At 45.0% G+C, this 18,816-nt stretch overlaps 1 protein-coding gene across 3 annotated transcripts; it reads right to left on the bottom strand.

Moving 5' to 3' along the window:
* Window positions 1-2,099: 2,099 nt before the first annotated feature.
* Window positions 2,100-16,653, bottom strand: LHX9 (LIM homeobox 9). Of its 3 annotated transcripts, XM_059478369.1 has the most exons (6): window positions 16,555-16,653; window positions 16,135-16,253; window positions 14,236-14,438; window positions 13,130-13,485; window positions 7,089-7,291; window positions 5,678-5,935 (listed from the first exon to the last, which is right to left on the bottom strand). In XM_059478369.1, exons 2-6 carry the CDS (start codon window positions 16,249-16,251, stop codon window positions 5,678-5,680), a joined length of 1,137 nt encoding a protein of 378 aa, XP_059334352.1. In that variant the 5' UTR covers window positions 16,252-16,253; window positions 16,555-16,653. The 3 variants fall into 3 exon arrangements, with proteins under 3 accessions (XP_059334353.1, XP_059334352.1, XP_059334351.1); XM_059478370.1 differs by lacking the exons at window positions 5,678-5,935; window positions 16,555-16,653 and adding an exon at window positions 2,100-2,624 and having other exon boundaries at window positions 16,135-16,387; XM_059478368.1 differs by lacking the exon at window positions 16,555-16,653 and having other exon boundaries at window positions 16,135-16,387.
* Between the last annotated feature and the right edge of the window lie 2,163 nt (window positions 16,654-18,816).

Below are 18,816 nucleotides of genomic sequence, written 5' to 3'. Positions count from 1 at the left end.
AGGTTATGCTTTCTTTAGAGACAAGAGTGTAATTTAATCTCCATGTTCATTCAGCTCCTGGCTCCAAGCCCACAAAATCAGAGAGAGAATATTTCACCAATTGCAGGGGGCTGCAGTGTCATCCTTCTGTCACTTGACCTGGTCCTGTGAGCCATTTCTCTGGTGAATAATTCTGAGGGAGATGTTCTAGGACTGAACAATTTTACTTCTTTTTCAAGACCAGGAAAGCAAAGAAGTGCTGTGTCTAGACATGGATATGTATCCACTAGAAAGACCCCCAAGACATTTCTCACTTGTTACAATACTGAAAACCTACCTTTGTCTTGCGTTCTCTCAAGCCTTGTCTGAAATGTTTCCTTTTTTCTTTCTCAGATAATGCTTCCCTTTCAACATGTTTGCTTTCTTAATGCAGGAGACAGTTCTGTATCTTTGAAAAAATTTGGGTTGTCTAGTGCCCTTTGTCAGGTCAGAGCACTATGTGCAGGACTGTCTCCAAAAAAAGCTAAGTGTTGTTAAAAAAATCAAACCTTAATGTCTCTAATCAGACACAGAGGAATAACATTGTTCTGGCTTTGTTTTAAATTTTGCCAATATTTCATCAGGATTATTTAAATAATTTATTTTTCTAATTTAAATGAAGTGAAAAATGCAGCACATGAGCAAGACTAGAAATATCTCTGTTAAGTATTAAATAAGGGGGAGAAGAAATTCAGCTTATTGAAGAATGCAGTGATTTACAAAAAAAAAAAAAAAAAACCTAAAATGCAGAGGTTTTTTTTTTCTTGGTCCTGAGCACCATCAACTTCTTTACTGATTGGAATAATTAATGGTTGTAATATTTTCCTAAGGACAACGGGAGGAAACCACATTGTGGCTGTGACACAAATAATTGCTTTCCTACATTTACTTACTTTCTGCAGTAATAAATACACATAAGGCTCAGCTTAAGAATTTCACAATATACTTAAATTTCTGATCAAGCTGATTTGAATTAAGTCCACCATGCTAACCTTTTTCAATAGAACTTTACAATATACTATAAAACTGTTGTTTAAACAATCCTCCCCATAATTACCACCAATAAATGATACCTTTTATTGCCATTAGAACACTCTTAGTAACTGGTTTCCAGAGATTGCTGCAGTAACTTGTACATAACTTTATGCTATGTTGTAAGTAGTTCTATGGTTTTCTTTTTAGAATTCTGAAACTGGAAAGGTTTAAGAAAACATGCAAAATGCTGAGGATACACGTAAGTGAAATATTTAATGTCCATCATTCATAAAAGTTACATTGTTTACATAGGGTTCATTAGTATATAATAAAAATGTCATCTTAATGAAAGATTTTCTGGCAAGTCTTTTATATGTTAATTTGTTTAACATATGCTTTGGCTATACAGCTAAATAGGAATATATTTTAAAAAATCTTTCTGCAAATAGTTGCTTAACAGTTACAAAACCTCATTACTAAGAATTGGTTATTGTTACACTTGCTTGTTGGCTTGTAAAAATCATCTGTGTTTTGGACAGGGAGTCTTAGGACCAACTTTATGTAGCAAACGTGCTCATTGCATAGTGACCATGTAAACAGCTCAAGGACCCACAAATTATATCCTTATATTCTAAAGTCACTGTGTAAAGTACACACTGTACTGCTCGTGTTTTCTTATCTTGATGAAGAGTTTGGGGATTGTTTTATTGTTGATGATGATGGGAATTTCTTTTTAAAACAAGTCAGTTTTATACAAGTTAAAAAATTAACACCAAAGGAAATAATTTTACACTGTGCAATAGTATTGCTACCTCATTCTTTTTGATTTTAGATATTTATATATATATATATATAGCATATTGGAACTGCACTGTACTGCTTCCTTTCAAAAGAAAAGTTTAAATTAGTTGAAACAATTAGCTATGTGTTTACATAAAGTTAACTATGTTTGCATCAAATAAAATGTTTATTAATGAAAGGTATTATACAAGAAACATCAAAGAGAAATTCATCATACAGAAATGTACACTATATGTGACAGATGGAAAAGTGCATGCAGAGTTGTCTCATTTTAAAAAAATTAATTCTGAAACAATAGTACTAAAGTTACGGGTTTTGATTCCTATGATCTCAGATGAGTGGAAAGTTCTCCTTGAATTTACAAAAATCCATTTAACAGATATGACTAGTACACATTAGCAAGCAAGTGGAATGAATGCACTCAGATTTATTTTACAAGTACTTGTGCTTGACAAATGTGATTTTTTTTTTAAAAAAAGAAAAGGTTTCTTCAAATATGGGCTGGGTAGATTGCTGCCAGGTTGCTCTGGTTTTATACATAGGTTCTCTAAATTTGTTTTTGATACCACACAATTTGTTGAAGCCTTCAGTTCTGTTAATTAGACACCATAAAATAACGTATGTTTTGTTAACATTCAGGAAATGACATCAAGTCTTTTGTTTTTATTTTTTGGCTCAATAGATTTTTAAATGTATGATTATCATAACCTAATATTGTCTTTGTCTTCACTGCAGTGGATTTCCGATCAAACTTTTCCCCTTCTTTTAATACTTTAGGGAATTTTCAAACGTCGGGATGTTTGGCTGTAATGCCCCATGATTTGTTCTCCCTGAAAGAAATCATAGTGACAATTTATTAAACTACAGAGCAACCTGGCTTTTCGGGGTCTGCAATTCTATTTTGTGCTCAATATACCTAGCATTAAATCTTGATTCATTTCATCATACTATTTAGGTTATATTTGTCATGCAATTACTTTAGCTCCTAGTTTTCTGGCTCTTTTAGAGGGCTAAGACAGGGTTTCAGTATCAAATCAGTGGGGCATTACTTTGCATGTTCAAAAAAGAAGCTTAAAAGGCTAAAATCTAAATTGCACCAGCAGTAGCATATACATTGAATATGAAGAAATTGAAAACCTAAGAAGGAACTGTACTTTAAAATATTTAAAAGGCCGTGTTTCTGTGTTTAATACCAATTGTTCATAGGTACCGTAAAAGCAAAGAGACACACAGGTACATGTAGACCTTAAATTTAAAAAAAATAAACAAAACAAAAAAACCCCAACCAAAGAAAACCCCCCAAAAAACTGATGGGAAATAAAACTCCTTAGATTCAAAATGGTTTATTCACACAAATTTAATAGGATATATCACAATTGTTTGGTCCATAAATATTTAGGGGAAATAGTTTCTATACAATGCATTTATCAATAAACAAAGAAACATGGACAATTTTGCTAGACCACTTACTGTACTATAAACACGAAGCTCAATATATAAGATTATTGGATTTATCAACTATATCTGAAAGAGTGCACAACTGCTTTCTATGACATGTTTGTCCCCTCTAACAGGATACACCATAAAAAGAGTTTCAGAAATAAGAGGTAAAACAGTACAAAACTAGTGAGGTGTCAAAAGGGCTTAAAACAGTTAATTTAACAAACAACACATATATCCTGATTTTTCACAAACTTACTCCCAAGGTATATCATAAGGCACATAGTAGAACTGAGTTTTAATTAGTCTACTTAATAAAGTAGATCTCTAGTACCATATATTGTTCTGTCAAAGAACAAAATTTATAAGTATCAATATTTTTACCTGTAAAAGTGTATTAATAAAGATCTCAGCCTTACCAAGGTCTTTTGGTCTGGTTAGTGGTAAATGCCCATAAGGTAATAGAAATAGGAAAAGTCAAGATTCAATATCCGTAGAAGATGATAACCATACTTGCTAAATATATAATGGCAAACACACCTTTCTTCTATTACAGTGTTAACATCTCTTCCATCATCTTTTTTAAAAATAAGCTACTTTTCTGTGCTAATTTTCTAAAAACCCTGAGCAAAAATTACAATAATGCACTTTAATGTGGGCAGTGAACTGTCAATATGTAACCACACATTTATACAGCCAAAAAGGACACCTTTAAAATATATTAAATAGCCACTTTGACCACCAAAAAGAGATTTGATGGTGTCTAAAAAGTGGGGTATATGTGCAAAGTTATTCTTAACAATCCACTAAAAGCAAGACATAGATCTTGACTGGTTTTTGTTCTTTTTTGTTTCTGAGACTCTCCACAATCTAATTGGTGTTCAACTACAATAAAAGGATACAAATGAACATTCACCACTGCCCAGACCATTCAGACTTTTAGCTTAAATAAAACTAAAAAAAGAAAGATCACTATTGTAAACTAAGAAATGTATTCAGATCAGCATCCACAAGGCTTCTGAGTTTATCGGCTTTGAAGTTATTCACTGCCAATTCCTGGTTTTGTGTGATTTTTGCTAACATTTTTTTCTTTTATACAAAGTTTAAAAAGTTAAAGTATATGTTAGAGATATTAATGAACTAAAGATTTTAAGTTCCTGTGTTAAACAAAGTGTCTGATACAATCTCAGGAAACATCTAAAGAAAATTCAAAATAGTAATGAATAAATTGTACTGAAATATTTTTTCCTTAAACATCTTAATAAATTATATTTTGCTTATTTCCATTTCCCTGAAAAAAAAAAAAAGTAGGATTTGTCAAAAGTTCATTTGAATAGTACATATGCATTGAATAGTACCCCTTTTTGAAAATTATTTTTGTGCTCCCTAAAGTAACTGGGCAACCTCTTGTTTGCTTTGGAGGGACGGCATCGAAGCCGTGTAGCCAACTGCAATTTTTATCTTTTTTAATTCCAAAAATGCAGAGCTGCTTGACAGACAAAAATTAAAACCCCTCCCTAGGCAACGTTTTGGATCAGTAGGACTCTCCACTAGCATTGTTACTCTGCTATTGTTACTTTAATGACATTCTTATAGGAGTGAGCTCGCTCTGGAGAGTTTTTTCCAGATCTTGCCTCCTTAATGTGGGTCACAAATTTGGAGACCAGCAGCCTGGTCCTGCCATCCTCACCCACATGTGCTCTCATCACTGAGTCTCTCTCCAAGTCCTCCATCAGGCATGGCTTTCAGGTGGCCAAGGATGTCCCAGCTGGGTGCAGAACTGGCAAAGGAGCATTTAGCTATCCCAGTGAGACTCCCCAGTGCTCGGGGAGAAGCAGGCTTGCGACTACTGCATTAGGAAAGAGCACTGGTTCTTCCAGTCTGGCTGTTTTCATGATTACTCTAATTCATTTTGTATTTATTTTTCAGCATTTAAAAATAAATAGTACAAAACTTTTGGATGCATTATGAAAATAAAATTGAATTTGGGGTTCTTAAATGCTGTAAGTGAACATACAGTCCTGAAGCAGCATTCTTTTGGCTATAATTAAAATGGTTTTTATCTGGTTATCAGGGAGGAATAGAATCTTCTTTTTGTGGGGGGAACAATCAATTTTTTTCAAGGTTCTGGAAATAAGTAACATACAATTTTAAGAGGCACTTATTAGAATGATTCATCACCTTGTCTTCAGTCATTTGATAAATTTAAAGAATTTGAGTACAATTTACCAACAATAAATGTTCGTATATTATAGCAACATATTACTTCAAACTCATTTGCCAGGTGGCTGCAGATGCTACACATCAAGCTGTTTATTTTCCCAAATATTTTGTGGGTTTGTTTGTTTTTAAAAAGGCTTGAAAATAATAATAATTATAATAATAATTATAATAATAATAATAATAATGAAGAGTAAGAATTTAAAAAAAAAAAAAGGAACTGTTAGAAAAGGTTCGTTAAGGTAGTTTGTGAGGGGCTCCCGGATTCGTGGCTGTCCAAGTTAGAGGTCACTGATGTCACTACAGTGATAGTGGGATTGGTCAGGTCTGTTAAAGTGGTCGCAGTGCCGGGTGGAGTGAGTGCGCCGCTGTCTGCTGAGGGCGGTGCCGGGAGCGAGGTGCCGTCAGCTTTATCGACACCCCCATTCTCCTGCCGCAAAAGGTTCCTTCTGAATTTGGCTCTTGCGTTTTGAAACCAAACCTGCAAACCAATCCCAATGGATTTCTTTACCGATGCTTGTTTTGCTTTGCTTTGCTTATTTTTGTCTTTGTTTTTGCTTCTTAAATTCATTTTTGATGTTTGATTTTGTGTGGCACATCACCTAAGTCATTCTATAGCTTTTCTTGCTACTGGTGGTACTGACTATCTGTGTACAGGCCCAGTGCTACAGGTGCTTACAACCCTCAGAGAGCAGCCTCGAGAAAAATCTGCTTGCTCACTTACCCAAAGAGAGCAACTCTCTTGATGGCCACATAGTGTTTCTTGAGTTGGGTAGCTTTGAGGTCAGGCCACACAAAGATTGAAGCAAAGAGTGAGTGGGCAGATTTTTGCCAAGGCTGAAAGCCTGCCTCGATTATTTGAAAAGGCTGAAGAGGAAGGAGGGGTAATTACACCGTCCCTGTCTTACAGATTGTTGATATGGGTCATCTAGTCTTTCTGTTCTGTAAGGTTCACTGGCAGTTTGAGGTGACATGTAACACGGACAGGAATTGCCGCTAATAGATTCTCCTTCTACCTCACTCACTGCCCTTCTTTGGCACTCTGCATGTAATACACACCTCGTTTAAACTTCACTGAGCTATCACAAACCATATAGGGATTTTTAACATCATTTGCTAGGCTGTCCTTCACAGGGACTTTTGACTATGCAGGCCCTTAAGGAAAACAGTCGTCTAACAAGCATTGGGAGGGGGAGCCAGCTGGTCCTGGAGGATCATATTGGTCAAAGCTTACTTCAAACACATCTGCTTACTGAGGGGCCACATTAACTCCTTCAGGGGAGCCCAAAGGCTTCACCCATAAAATCAGTAGATTTGCCACCTCTATCCTTAGTGCAGTCACTACAGAGAGACAACCGCCCCCGGGAGATCTACTGGGTGGGTGAACTCTGCAGACATTCTCTTCATGGTGAGGATGCAGCTGATCACAAACCACAGTTTGGTGTTTGGCTGCCTCGGGGCAATAAGGCACACACATTTGGCACTTCTGCCACGTAACACCATACCCCTCTGCGCACCCACTAGGGACACACCCAGCAAAAGTATTTCTATGTACATTGCTATAGTTACACATAAGGGAAAGGCTATTGACTAGCAGGGGAAAATTCTGTCAAGCCTGTCATGTGGCTTCTTACCTGCAGAACTCTCTTGGTCAGGCCTGTTTTCTGGGCAAGCTGCTTGAGGTCCTTGGCATCTGGGTTGTGGTTGATAGCAAAGTAGGACTTCATGGTACGAAGCTGGTGGTGTTTGAAGGAGGTACGCATGCGCTTTGTTTTCTGGGATGGGGGATAAGGCTGCTGGTCTCTGTCCAGGTGATCTGCCTCATTCTCATTACAACCTGTCAAATAAACACAGTGGAACAAGGAGTTAGTGCCATGCATCATGTAGGATAAATAAATCAAGGCAAAATTCTTGAGTAACAGGCGGGAAGGCAGGGAGGGAGGGAGGGAGGGAGGGAGGGAGGGAGGGAGGGAGGGAGGGAGGGAGGGAGGGAGGGAGGGAGGGAGGGAGGAAGGGAGGGAGGAAGGAAGGGAGGAAGGAAGGAAGGAAGGAAGGAAGGAAGGAAGGAAGGAAGGAAGGAAGGAAGGAAGGAAGGAAGGAAGGAAGGAAGGAAGGAAGGAAGGAAGGAAGGAAGGAAGGAAGGAAGGAAGGAAGGAAGGAAGGAAGGAAGGAAGGAAGGAAGGAAGGAAGGAAGGAAGGAAGGAAGGAAGGAAGGAAGGAAGGAAGGAAGGAAGGAAGGAAGGAAGGAAGGAAGGAAGGAAGGAAGGAAGGAAGGAAGGAAGGAAGGAAGGAAGGAAGGAAGGAAGGAAGGAAGGAAGGAAGGAAGGAAGGAAGGAAGGAAGGAAGGAAGGAAGGAAGGAAGGAAGGAAGGAAGGAAGGAAGGAAGGAAGGAAGGAAGGAAGGAAGGAAGGAAGGAAGGAAGGAAGGAAGGAAGGAAGGAAGGAAGGAAGGAAGGAAGGAAGGAAGGAAGGAAGGAAGGAAGGAAGGAAGGAAGGAAGGAAGGAAGGAAGGAAGGAAGGAAGGAAGGAAGGAAGGAAGGAAGGAAGGAAGGAAGGAAGGAAGGAAGGAAGGAAGGAAGGAAGGAAGGAAGGAAGGAAGGAAGGAAGGAAGGAAGGAAGGAAGGAAGGAAGGAAGGAAGGAAGTACAAGGATAAGTACAGATGTGATAATTGATGAGACAAAAAAAGATCCAGAATATTGTCATTTCCTATCCTTATGCTATGTCCCCAAGGCCTGTACCTACTGAGGGAAGACTTTGAAAGTTCTGTCTCCTTTGGCATTTATTTCAAACAAGTCTTTTCCCTGTGGTAATTGTTTTGCTTTGGGCGATCAAAGAGTCATTTGAAATCTCATTCAGATTTTGAAATTTTACTCATTGAAACATTCTTAGCTTGAGAGAAGAGTTAAGGTCAAACCAGCATTTTGAATGTTCCTGAGCCTTTCCCCCAAATCACAAGCACCTATAAAAAGAGATGTACTGCAGAGAAGTTTGTTATGACAGTTCATCATAAAAGCTGCATTTTTTGCTGATAAAATGAATGCTTTTGGACTCTGCCTAGGAGTCTATATGAACTGCTTGAAGCCCTTCATCTGTAAAACATATCCAGGAAGCAGTTGCATCAAGACTTGATCCAGACCCCCAATCCCAATCATCAGTAGGCCTTAGTTAGTACTGGTTTAGGACATTTCTACAAGCAAGCAGCTATGAGCTCAAAACTTGAAGAGTTTCTCTTCTTTCTCTGATTCAGTATTTTCGAAGTGTCTATGAAAGATAAGTTTGTTTCAGATTACACATTTTTGGGTGTGAATTGTACACAAGGGTTGCAGCTCTTAGGGGATGGTAGCATTATTACTTCATATTGGAGAAAGAAATTATTGCATTAGCAAAAAGAAAAGTAAGTGTATCTGTGCTTTTCTTGTCAGCTTAAACAAAAGGGTTAGTAATTTCTAGGATCTCATTTTATAAAGATAGTTTGGTCACACAGGAGAAAATTAATGGTGTCATCATAGCAGGGAATATTAATTAAAGAAGAGCTAATTAAAAATGCTTCAGAATGTCTGTAAATTAGACAGTTTCATTAGTTGCTCATTTTGATTTTTGAACTGCTTTCCAATAGTTACTGGATTATTTACAAGGCCTAGCTGATCCCCATTCCTAATTGAGAGAAAGAGAGAGAGAAGAGAAAGAGGGAAGGCACACAATACAGAGAGACTGATGTCAGCAGTGCTGAAAACAGAGGCAAAGCAACTTGAAACCACAAGAAAATAAAAAGCTTCTTGAAGGTGTTTTCTCTTTTGAATTATAAGACAAGTCAACATGAACAGATGCTGGTAAGACAACACTTTGACAGAAAATCAGGTGAATATTTAATTATAGCTAGCTTTGCTCCTAGTCTTGGTAAGAAGTATATCTGTACTTTCAAACAAAGTAAGCTGACACTTCTGAAAAGACCAGGAGTTGAAAGTTGCCTTGAAAACAATTTCAGACCAGATTTGGATTGTATTTACTACTTGTTTTCACAAGCAATCACACTGCCTTCAGTCAAACTGTGTGGGCTGTAACTTATGAGCTGACATAAATCAGAGTACCAGAATTCAGTCCTCAGGTTTTACTTCAGAGTTGCAAACTGCTTGTTTATGTTGTTTTTCTTGGGCCACTCAACACAAACTTCCTCAGGCTCCTCTGTCCTGCTTATTGCCTTTGTTTCTGTACTCTGCTCTTTTTTTTTTTTTTTCTTTTTCTTTTTCTTTTTGCCAGTGGTCTACTTTATTTTGGTTTTTATTTTCAAGAGAAAATGAGAAGAGGGCTCCAAGTATCTTCAGACAATCCTGGTTTATACCATGATTACAGCTCACTCTCTTTTATACAGTGTTGTGTTTTGGCCACATCCTAGAGCAGAGTCTTAAACTATCTCCTGGAGAACTAAGGGAAAGCACAAAGTTAGGCAAGACACCGCTCATTTCTTTGCAGCAGGATTGGAGGGTTGTTTAATTTCTGCTTTCAAAAGAGCTAGAACAGTTTGATTCTTATTGCCAAGAATTCTTCAAGTGAACTCTTCATAGTTTTTCACACACACACACATAATGAAATGAAGTAAATAGCTCTTTGAGGAACAGATGTGTAAAATATTTTCCTAAGGAAATCTTCTTTACCATCTTATTTCCATATCCTCTAAGCTCTAAGTCAACACAGTTTCCCTTAAACTATATATTAATTATATTATATAAGATGTTATATAGAGAAAGCCTTGAATGTTTTAAGTACTTTTGAATAGTTTCTTCCATTTTTCACATTAATTCCAGACAGCTTGCAAGTATGAGTGATTTCTACCTCATAACATTTTGAGTTATTTATTGTTGTGTTTCCACTTTACAACCGAGGAGCTGTGAAAAAGAAATTAAACTAGCAAACAAAATACAGAATAGAAAAGCTGTTGTAGATTCTGCAGCAGAGTCTGATTTTCCATTCTGGACCAGGGCTCAGCTCCCCTGTAACATAATGTGCACACACATCTAAGCCAGGGCCTGCTGGATGGCTGTGAATACACACATGCTCATGCTCAGCTGGGTGAAGCTGTTGGCTCCATCGGAGTTTAGCTTTTAAAGCTCGGGGTGGTTTTCCATAATGGCTTGGCACACGGTACGGACACCGCGGCTGGGACTGTTTGGGAAGGAGCTGGGCTCACTGGGGAGGTCACGGCCGCGGTGCCCCCGCCCCGGAGTGCCCGGCTGAGGAGCTGCGGGCGCGGCGGTGTCCGGCTCGCTGCGCTCTGGGCGCGGTGCGGGGCAGGGCTGTGCCCGTGGCTGTCCCATCCCCGCGGGGACAGGGCGGCACACCGCCACACGGCCCGGACACCGCCGGGGGCTGCGGGGCCCGCTGCTCCCTCGGAAGGCGGCAGCCGCGCATCCGACATTGAGTTTCTGCGGACTGCTCGCCCTTTGTAAATGATTACGTGCAAGAGCAGTTACTGAGTCACAGGGCAGAGAACGAAAAATGTGTGTAGGGAAGTGGCTGCCAATTAGTTCGAGACTTTTTTTTTCTATAAAGAAGCGGTTTCATCTACTGCAACTCATTTCGTAGCTGTTCCAGATTCGCTTTCCTCCCCCTGGATTTGGGGCGCAGGGGGTCAATGGGCTGGAGCCGTTTGCACCGGATGCACGGTTTGGCTGCAAACTTTCTCGAGACCATGTGTCAACCCTGGACATAGCTAGATAATGCTTATAAAAAAGAATAAAATCACGGCCCTAACACAAGGGATTTCTCAGCCATCTAGCCTGAGTCCAAAACATCAGAGCGTTTGTTGATTTGTTTTGGTTTGTTCTTTTTTCTCTCCGTTGCCCGGAGGATTCTGTGAGTTCTCAATGCAATGAGCTGTGTTTTCATAATGGGTGGTGCTTTTTAATCTGATTTGGAGTCAGTGGTACATCTTATATGGCCCGTTGTTGTAAAGAAGGAGAGTTTTAAGACCAGCACACAAAGATTATGTCAGCATTCGCAAATAATGTCTCTCTCGAGTCCTGATCTGAAGTTTAAGGGGAGCTTTACCATATCCACAACTCTTCATTTTACCATAACTTCTGGTTCTAATTTTAACGCTAAATTGTCCCTAGGATTATTTCCCTTTAGGAATCTGGGGAATCGAGTGATGCTGCGTGAACCAGGGATAGAGACCAGAGCAGGGAGAGGGCACACGGGAAATCCACCATTGGAAGCTGGAGCTGAATGAATCCTGGCTGCGCTACAGGTTCCCTTTTCTTTAGCAGCTTTCAGAATTGATTGGAAGCCGCTCCGTAGCCAGGGATTCCAATGTCATCTTCAATTAACAAGGAACAATTAGCGCAGTGATTACCCTGGCTCCAAGGTCTACGCATCAGAGGAGATGAAATCGCCTTGCACAGCTCCCTGGTTCCCAGCTAAAGGCCGTTTCACGAGCGGCCCCAGAGGAGGTGCCGGGGGAGGGGTGGGGAGGGCGGCGGGGCGGTGGAAGATTCCTTATGGATCTCAGCGGCAGCGGGTTGAACCCGGCGCAGGAGAGAGAGCTCCGGGCCGAGAGCTGTGCGCTGTTACCGACACGCGATTGTCGGAAGGGGAGGCCCTGACCCCTCTCCCGGCTCCCCGGTGGGGCCCGCGGTCCGCAGCCCTGGGCGCGGAGCCCCCGGCTCCCTGCCCCACCCGGCTCCATGGGGAAGCACACCTTGCATCACTCCTGCTTCCCACGGCTTTCTTTCCTCCGTTACCGTCCATGGGAAGCTTAAGGTTCCCTAAACGATTTTGGAGTCAGAAGCTTGCCAATTCGTATTTACCGTTCCTGCTTTCGTCCTTCATCTAATGAAACTCTGCCTCAACTGCTTGGTTATACCTGACACTCCTGTACCTCTGGCCACTACCACTGTTTATACACGGTTTGGGTATTCAAGGAGTTATAGAGGATATTTAATACAGGGCAACACTTGTTCCTTTCCTACTGTTGAGAGAACAGAAATCATTCTCCTTAATTACATTTGTTAGGGTTTAGTTACAGGAAACAACATTTATTCGTTGACCTCTTGTACAGTTTGATCATTTATGTGTCAGTAAAACAGAATTATTCAGCCTGAAGAATTAATGACTATAAATTCAATATATAAATTGAGTTACATGCATACTACATTGGTATTGTAGGAACCATATACTATAACTTTTACTCTATTGCTTTTATTCATTTGGTTACTCTTAATTTGAGGTTTAAGTGGTGAATTTTTTTTTAGCTAATCAAATATAAATAATGATAACTACATCTCTGAGATTCCAGTAGAGAAAGCTATGTGGTTTTGGGGTTGGAGTTTTTGGTTTTGTGGGGTTTGGGGTTTTTGGGGGTTTTTTTTTTTTGGTTTTTTTTTTTTTTTTGTTTTGTTTTGTTTTTGTTTTGTTTTTTGGTTTGTTTTTTTTTTTTCCTTTACCCTGGGAAGTGGCTAAGTTTGGGTGTTTGACATTAATAGGCAAAGACAGCCTTTGAGGAGGGCTGCTGTTAGCTTTCCTGCAAATGCTCCAACCCTCAGAGGGCTGTTTGTTTGATTTTCCAATGGTTAAGCAAGATTTGGCCTGGCTGAGTTATTCACGCACTGCCTGGCTGAGGGGAAGCCCGAGAACGCTCTGTTCGCGGTAGCGGGAGGCAGACTCGGCGTGTGTTTCCCACCTGAGTTGTAGCTGACGATGTCCACTCCCAAGGCAGGGCTCTTTCGTTTCCTGGGCCTCCCCTTCTGGACCGTGCCAGTGCCGTTGAAGTAAGGCAGGGCCAGCCCTCCGCTCTTGGCAGCCAGCTCGGTGTAGCTCAGCTGAGGGGGGTATTCTCCTTGCAAAAGGGACTCGAAGTGGGCCCTGCAGTAAACCAGGTTGTCCTTCATGCCAAAGTGATCGCCCGTGGTCAGAGTCTTGTTGCAGGTGGTGCAGGTGAAGCAGCTCAGGTGATAAACCGATTCCCTGGCTCTCATGACCATTTCAGAGGCTGAGATCCCAAGGTGGCAGCGGGCACATCTCTGCACGGAGAACCTTCTGAAGGAAACAGAAAAGTGGGCATCAACTAGAACGGCGAAGGCAGAGCTTGCCCCGGTGCCTCCCGCCTTCCCTCCCGGCCGCGTGAGGGAGCCTGTCCCCGACAGGGTCGCGCCCCCCGGCCCCAGGACGGCCCGTGACACCGGCTGCGGCCCCTGGCCCGCCTGGTGTCGGGACAGCCTCAGGGAACCGGCCCTGATGTCCCAGGGGAGCGGCTCGCCCTCCCCGCCGAGCTGACTCGCTCTCCCGGGACTTTGGCGAAGGCCCCGCCGCTGCCCGTGCGCTCGGGGCCGGGCGGGCCGAGCAGGGGGAATCGGGCCCCGCTCTCCTGGAGCTCCTGGCAAGACGAGGGGAGCCGCGGGGCGCTGGCCAGCGGGACAGCTGCATCACACGGACCAGCGGGGCCCGCTCCCCGGGCCCGGCCGCGGGGCTGGGCGGGGCGGCGGGCTCCGGGCCTCGGGAAAACCGGCCGGCTGCGCCCACAGGGGAATTTCGGTCGGGTCTGTACGGAGGGAAACCGCCGAGCAGCGGGAGAGCCTTCGCCTGTTTGTGCACCGCCACACATGCTCAGTCAGCGCGTCCCCTGACGGCCCGTTCAGTTCGGAAACGTGCGAGGCTTTTCTGAGGGGACTAAGGAATCGCTGACTGCGAAAAGCTACCTTTGAAAGCCCGTGTGGAGAAAAGAGCGTTTCTGTTCACAGTGCCTTTTGAGGGGATGTGTTTTGAACCCATGAGGACTGATTGCTGTACCTGTAGTAATCCTCCTTGCAGTAAATACTGCCGTCCTTGGCAAAGCAGGTGAGTTCTGACTCCAAAGCCAGTTTACATTCACAGCACTTAAGACACCTGAGGTGCCATTGTTTGTCAACAGCCAGCAGGTAATATCTGTCTGAGATCTTCCCTCCACAACCAGCACACAAAGCAGGCTTCTCGGGGCTCATGGGGGGCATGTTCTGCAAAACAACCACACCACAAGGGATGAGACAGGGAAAGACAGGCAGGCAGGCCGGGCTGGGGACGGGTCCTGCGCAGGGCCCGGGGCTCGTACAAAGGCACGGCTCTCTGGGACCAAACTCCTGGCTCCCGGCGGGAAGTTTGAGGGGGAACGGGGAACCGGGACCATCTCCGCCAGCAAAGTGTTTACCGTGATTCACAGTAAACCTCTCCTTACGATCATTACGTGTCATTTCAATACGTGAAAGCAGCGGATTAGGCCGCAGTAGGAAAAGCAGAGCCCATTCTTTTCTGAGGTTCTGAACTTAAAGTCTGAGGCTTCCCCGTTTTTTTAGCGTTGTTATCTTAACGAACTTCACAGGAACAGCGTTTTAAAGTAGAAAAATACCGGTTTGCTGTTCCTAAAGTTTATAGCAGAGGGTTCAGGCTTGCACTCATTCTGTGGCAAATTTTCACCCGTATTTAAACGAGCTGCAACCGCGTCTCTAAAGAAAGATAGGCCTTTTAAAACAGGAGTAAGAGAAAGGAGACAGGTGGATAATGTAAAGAGCAGCGAGTATGAACGCTCACCAGCCCCGCCAGGGACGTGGGCAGAGCGGTGGCACGGGCTGGTTTCAGCTCAAACCAGTATCTTTTTCTCAGTAAACTTCTGCGAGTTCCCATTGATCTGCTCCCCACGAGGAGTGCCGCTCGGGACAAAGGGAGATGGAGGGACGGCGGAGACAAAAGCTCGGCCGTGAAACTTGGGGCAGCTTTTGCTGATAAAGTTACAGGGGAAAAAAAATCCCAAACATCTTGTTCTAAAGTCTTAACTGTTTTAAGGTGGCAACTCTGCATTCACTTTTCGATCTGAAGTTGTGTTCCTCGCTCCCTTTCCTTTTTAGCAATGGCAAGGTGAGTTAAATTTACATTGCAAATCCTCATGTAACAAAGCATGAGTTTATTTAAGAGAGGGGGTAAAGGACCCTAAGTCCCAAAATCTTAAAGCAGTTTTCCAGGCCGTTACTTTGTGTGCAAAGTCTTGTGCGCGATCGGCGGAAGCCCTACAAGTTGGAGAAAGGGAGATCTCGCTTTGCACAAAGCGCAGCGTGACACTCGATTTCTCCGCCATCCCTTACTACATATCCGAAAACTTTGGTCCTTTGACTAAGTAAAGAGGAGATGTTACTTTCCAAGCAAAGTAGTCGGCCGGCAAAACACTCAGAGAGAGCGGCGCCTCTGTATCAATCACACACTTCAGACCAAAGACAGTTACGAAAGTAAGTAGTCGCGGTTTGAGGTTTAATTTAGGAGGTGCCAGCAGCGCAGAATAAAAATAAGGCACACCTCGGGACCTGCGGCTGCAGCCCTGCTCGCAGGGGCAGAGCGGCCGCAGGCAGCCGCGGGGGCAAAAGGCTACTCCGCCGCAAAGGCTGAAACCCCGTCCCTGCCACGGTTCGGAAGAGATTCCCCGCTAATCCAGAGAGCACACGCAGCGACATGGGTTAGACAAATGTACAACCGAGCCCGGCCAGCACAGCACCCAGAGTACGGGTGGGTTTACAGGGAGCGTCGGAAGGGGTTCCACAAGCAAGGGGTGGCAGGGAAGGGACAGAGGGAAGCAGCGTCTTTCTCTTCCCCAAAGTCAGGGTCTGTCTCGATGCGGGTCCATGCTTGCAGGGATTCCCTCGCAAAGAGCGCCAGCTCCATTCTTACCGTATCTCGGCCGTTCATCTGTCCCCCTTTGGCCAGGCGGGACTCGGTCTTAGATCGCCTCTCCATCTCTTCCATGATTCCTTGGATGTGGCCTCCGGAGATCCCGTGGAAAAGCATGGCTGGGGGACGGAAAGGACAAGTATTTTCTTCTGCTCTGCACCCCACTATTTCCATATACAGACCCCAGAGTCTTTAGATCATCCAAAATGTTTACACCGAGGCGCACAGCGCAGGGAGGGAGGTTGCAAATAGGAGCTTCTCTTTGCGCAAGCACTGAGGGCTTCCTGAAGATGTGCAGAAAATAAACAAGGGGGAGAAAATGTAATAATAATTAGTTTAAAAAATAAAATAATAAAAGCTAGCTAAAGGATCTGTTACTGTTCTGGAGAGCTGGGGGTTTCTGACTGGAGAGACTTGGACCGGGGGCAGTAGAATCAGTCGGGAAAGGATATAGTTTTGAATACAAAGAAAGCAAAAAGAAGTGCTATTTTCAGCAGTCCCTGGTTGCTTTAAAGTTCCCAGTGCCTGTAGGTTGGATTTGGGACTGCTGCTTTCCGGAGCTCTGTCCAATTTGTTAAGAGACTAAAGCCAGCCCATTTTTGATAATTTAGTAGGAGGAGTTCTCTCCCTTGAGCTGCCACTGATTTTTATTCAGACAACAAAGACCTGTCATACTCCTCTCAACCCCTAGTGATGGGCAAGCAGTGACAAACATTACGGTCGGGGCTGTGGGTGGGGTGGGATTTATTACCTCCCCCAAACACGGAGTCCCGGGAGTTGGCGGCGACGGCGCCTGGCGAGGGGCAGGGTGGCCCGCTCTCCCCCCGGGGCCCCGCTCCCCGCGGGCCGCGCCGCGGGAACCTCCGTTCGGCTGCCGCTCGGGCTGGCCCCGCCGCGCCTGGCCCCGCCGCGGGAGCGGGAGAAGGGAGAGGAGCGCCGGTGCCGGGCAGCCGAGCCGGGCCGGAGCGGGGGAAGGGAGAGGAGCGCCGGTGCCGGGCAGCCGAGCCGGGCCGGAGCGGCCGCAGCGCTCCCCGCGCCCCGGGCCCGCCGAGGGTGTTGAGGTTGGGGGGAGCCGCGGAGGCAGGGGCGGCCCGGGCAGTTCGGGTGCTTCCCGGGGCGCTGCCCGCCCTGCTGCCCCGCGGCGCGGTGCCCCAGCCCGTACCCGCAGCAGGATGCGGCCCCTCCGCGGGGTCGGTCCCGGCCGGGCGGGGATGCCCTAGCAGGACCCTCTCCCCTCGCCCGCTCCCCGGCCGCGGGCTGCGAGCGATCATTGTGTGCAGGGGACCTGGCGATGCATTCCTTCCAGGCTAATCTCTCTGCCTGCTCTCCCTCCCCGCCGTTCCCCGTTTTCCTACTTACTTTTCACACCACTCTTCCTTGCCTTTCCCTGAAACAGCTGCTGGCTGTTTCCTGACACCTCGATCCCTACTGAAGGATCTTCCTGGCGGCAGTCCTGCGCTCCCTGCTCCCTGGGGAACACTCCTCACCAAACCCTAGCGCGACTAGTGAAAGAAGTACCCCAGCCCCCACTTCTTTTCCAAAGCATCCCAGAGACATCCTCAGGGGCTCCTCGAGTCACCTCTTCCATGTAACCCAAGATTCAGGCAGCAAGTTTCCTCCCCTCTCTTTCCCCCTAAGTAGCTAAAATTAATGTTATTTGCAGATTGAATGTTGTTACATTCCTCCGAGTGCCAGAATACAGCTCATAAAACACAATTTCACACAAAGATGAAGTCAATCAAGTGAAATAAGCCGGGATTTTTTTTCTCTGTTGGCACACTAGACCCTGGACAGCAGGGCTGCTATTTACTGTAAGTAATGTAATTAGCCCTTTTGGATGGGAATCAATGTGTTGTATATATGTGTGTGTTTTAATAAGAGAGTAATAGCTATAAAACCAAAGAGTCTCAAAAAGGGCTGAGGGAATCTCCCTTAAAAAGGGCAGATCCCTCCAGAAGCCATAGTCTTCTGCAGAGCACTCCCGGACTGGAAGAAAAAAAATATCTGTGTGTGGGGAAGGAGGAGGAAAAGATAGGCTTTCCTTGGAGAAAACAAGTCAATTAGCACAATAAGACATCAGGAAAAATAAACAAGGTGATTCAGTCCGGGATACGGGAGCTATTCGCTCGGGATCCCCAATCCTCCTCCTCCCTCCCGCGACGCCCCGGCTGCCCGGGGGGACGGGCGGAGGTGCCTCCCTGTGTCCCCGCCGGGCAGCGGGAGCGCGGCCGCTCCCCCGCGGGGCTGCGGGGCCCGGGCCAGCGCTGTTGCGGGGCCGGCGGCTTTGTTGAGCGGCCCGGGAGGAGGGAAGGGAAGGGAAGCGAAGGGAAGGGAGGGGCGGAGGCGCTGCGGGCGGGGGCGAACCCCTGTGCGGGAGGGTTCGCCCCACTCGCCCTGCGCCCGGCAGGTACCGCCGGCCTGCGCCCGCCTGGCTCGGGGAATCGCAGCGACGGCTGTCGACAGAGGTCAAAACATCTCCCTTAGAGACGAGTTTGTTTCTAATCGTTGCAATATAGTCTTTGCGCTCTACAAGCACGTTCAAGGTTTGTTCTGGGTGTTTTCCCCTTCGAAGGAAATTTTTCTGTATTCTCCTCCAGTTATGTTGTCGGGGTAACTCACCCTGCCCCTGTTTAATGTTGCATGCGCTCTCCTGGAAATGGTCTGCATTTCCCGTGGCGTTCG

This window comes from Ammospiza nelsoni, chromosome 9 (assembly GCF_027579445.1).
Source record: "Ammospiza nelsoni isolate bAmmNel1 chromosome 9, bAmmNel1.pri, whole genome shotgun sequence".
In the NCBI taxonomy this organism is placed as follows: Eukaryota; Metazoa; Chordata; class Aves; order Passeriformes; family Passerellidae; genus Ammospiza; species Ammospiza nelsoni.
Note: the sequence above shows the minus strand (reverse complement) of the source record. Positions and strands in the feature narration are given on the sequence as shown.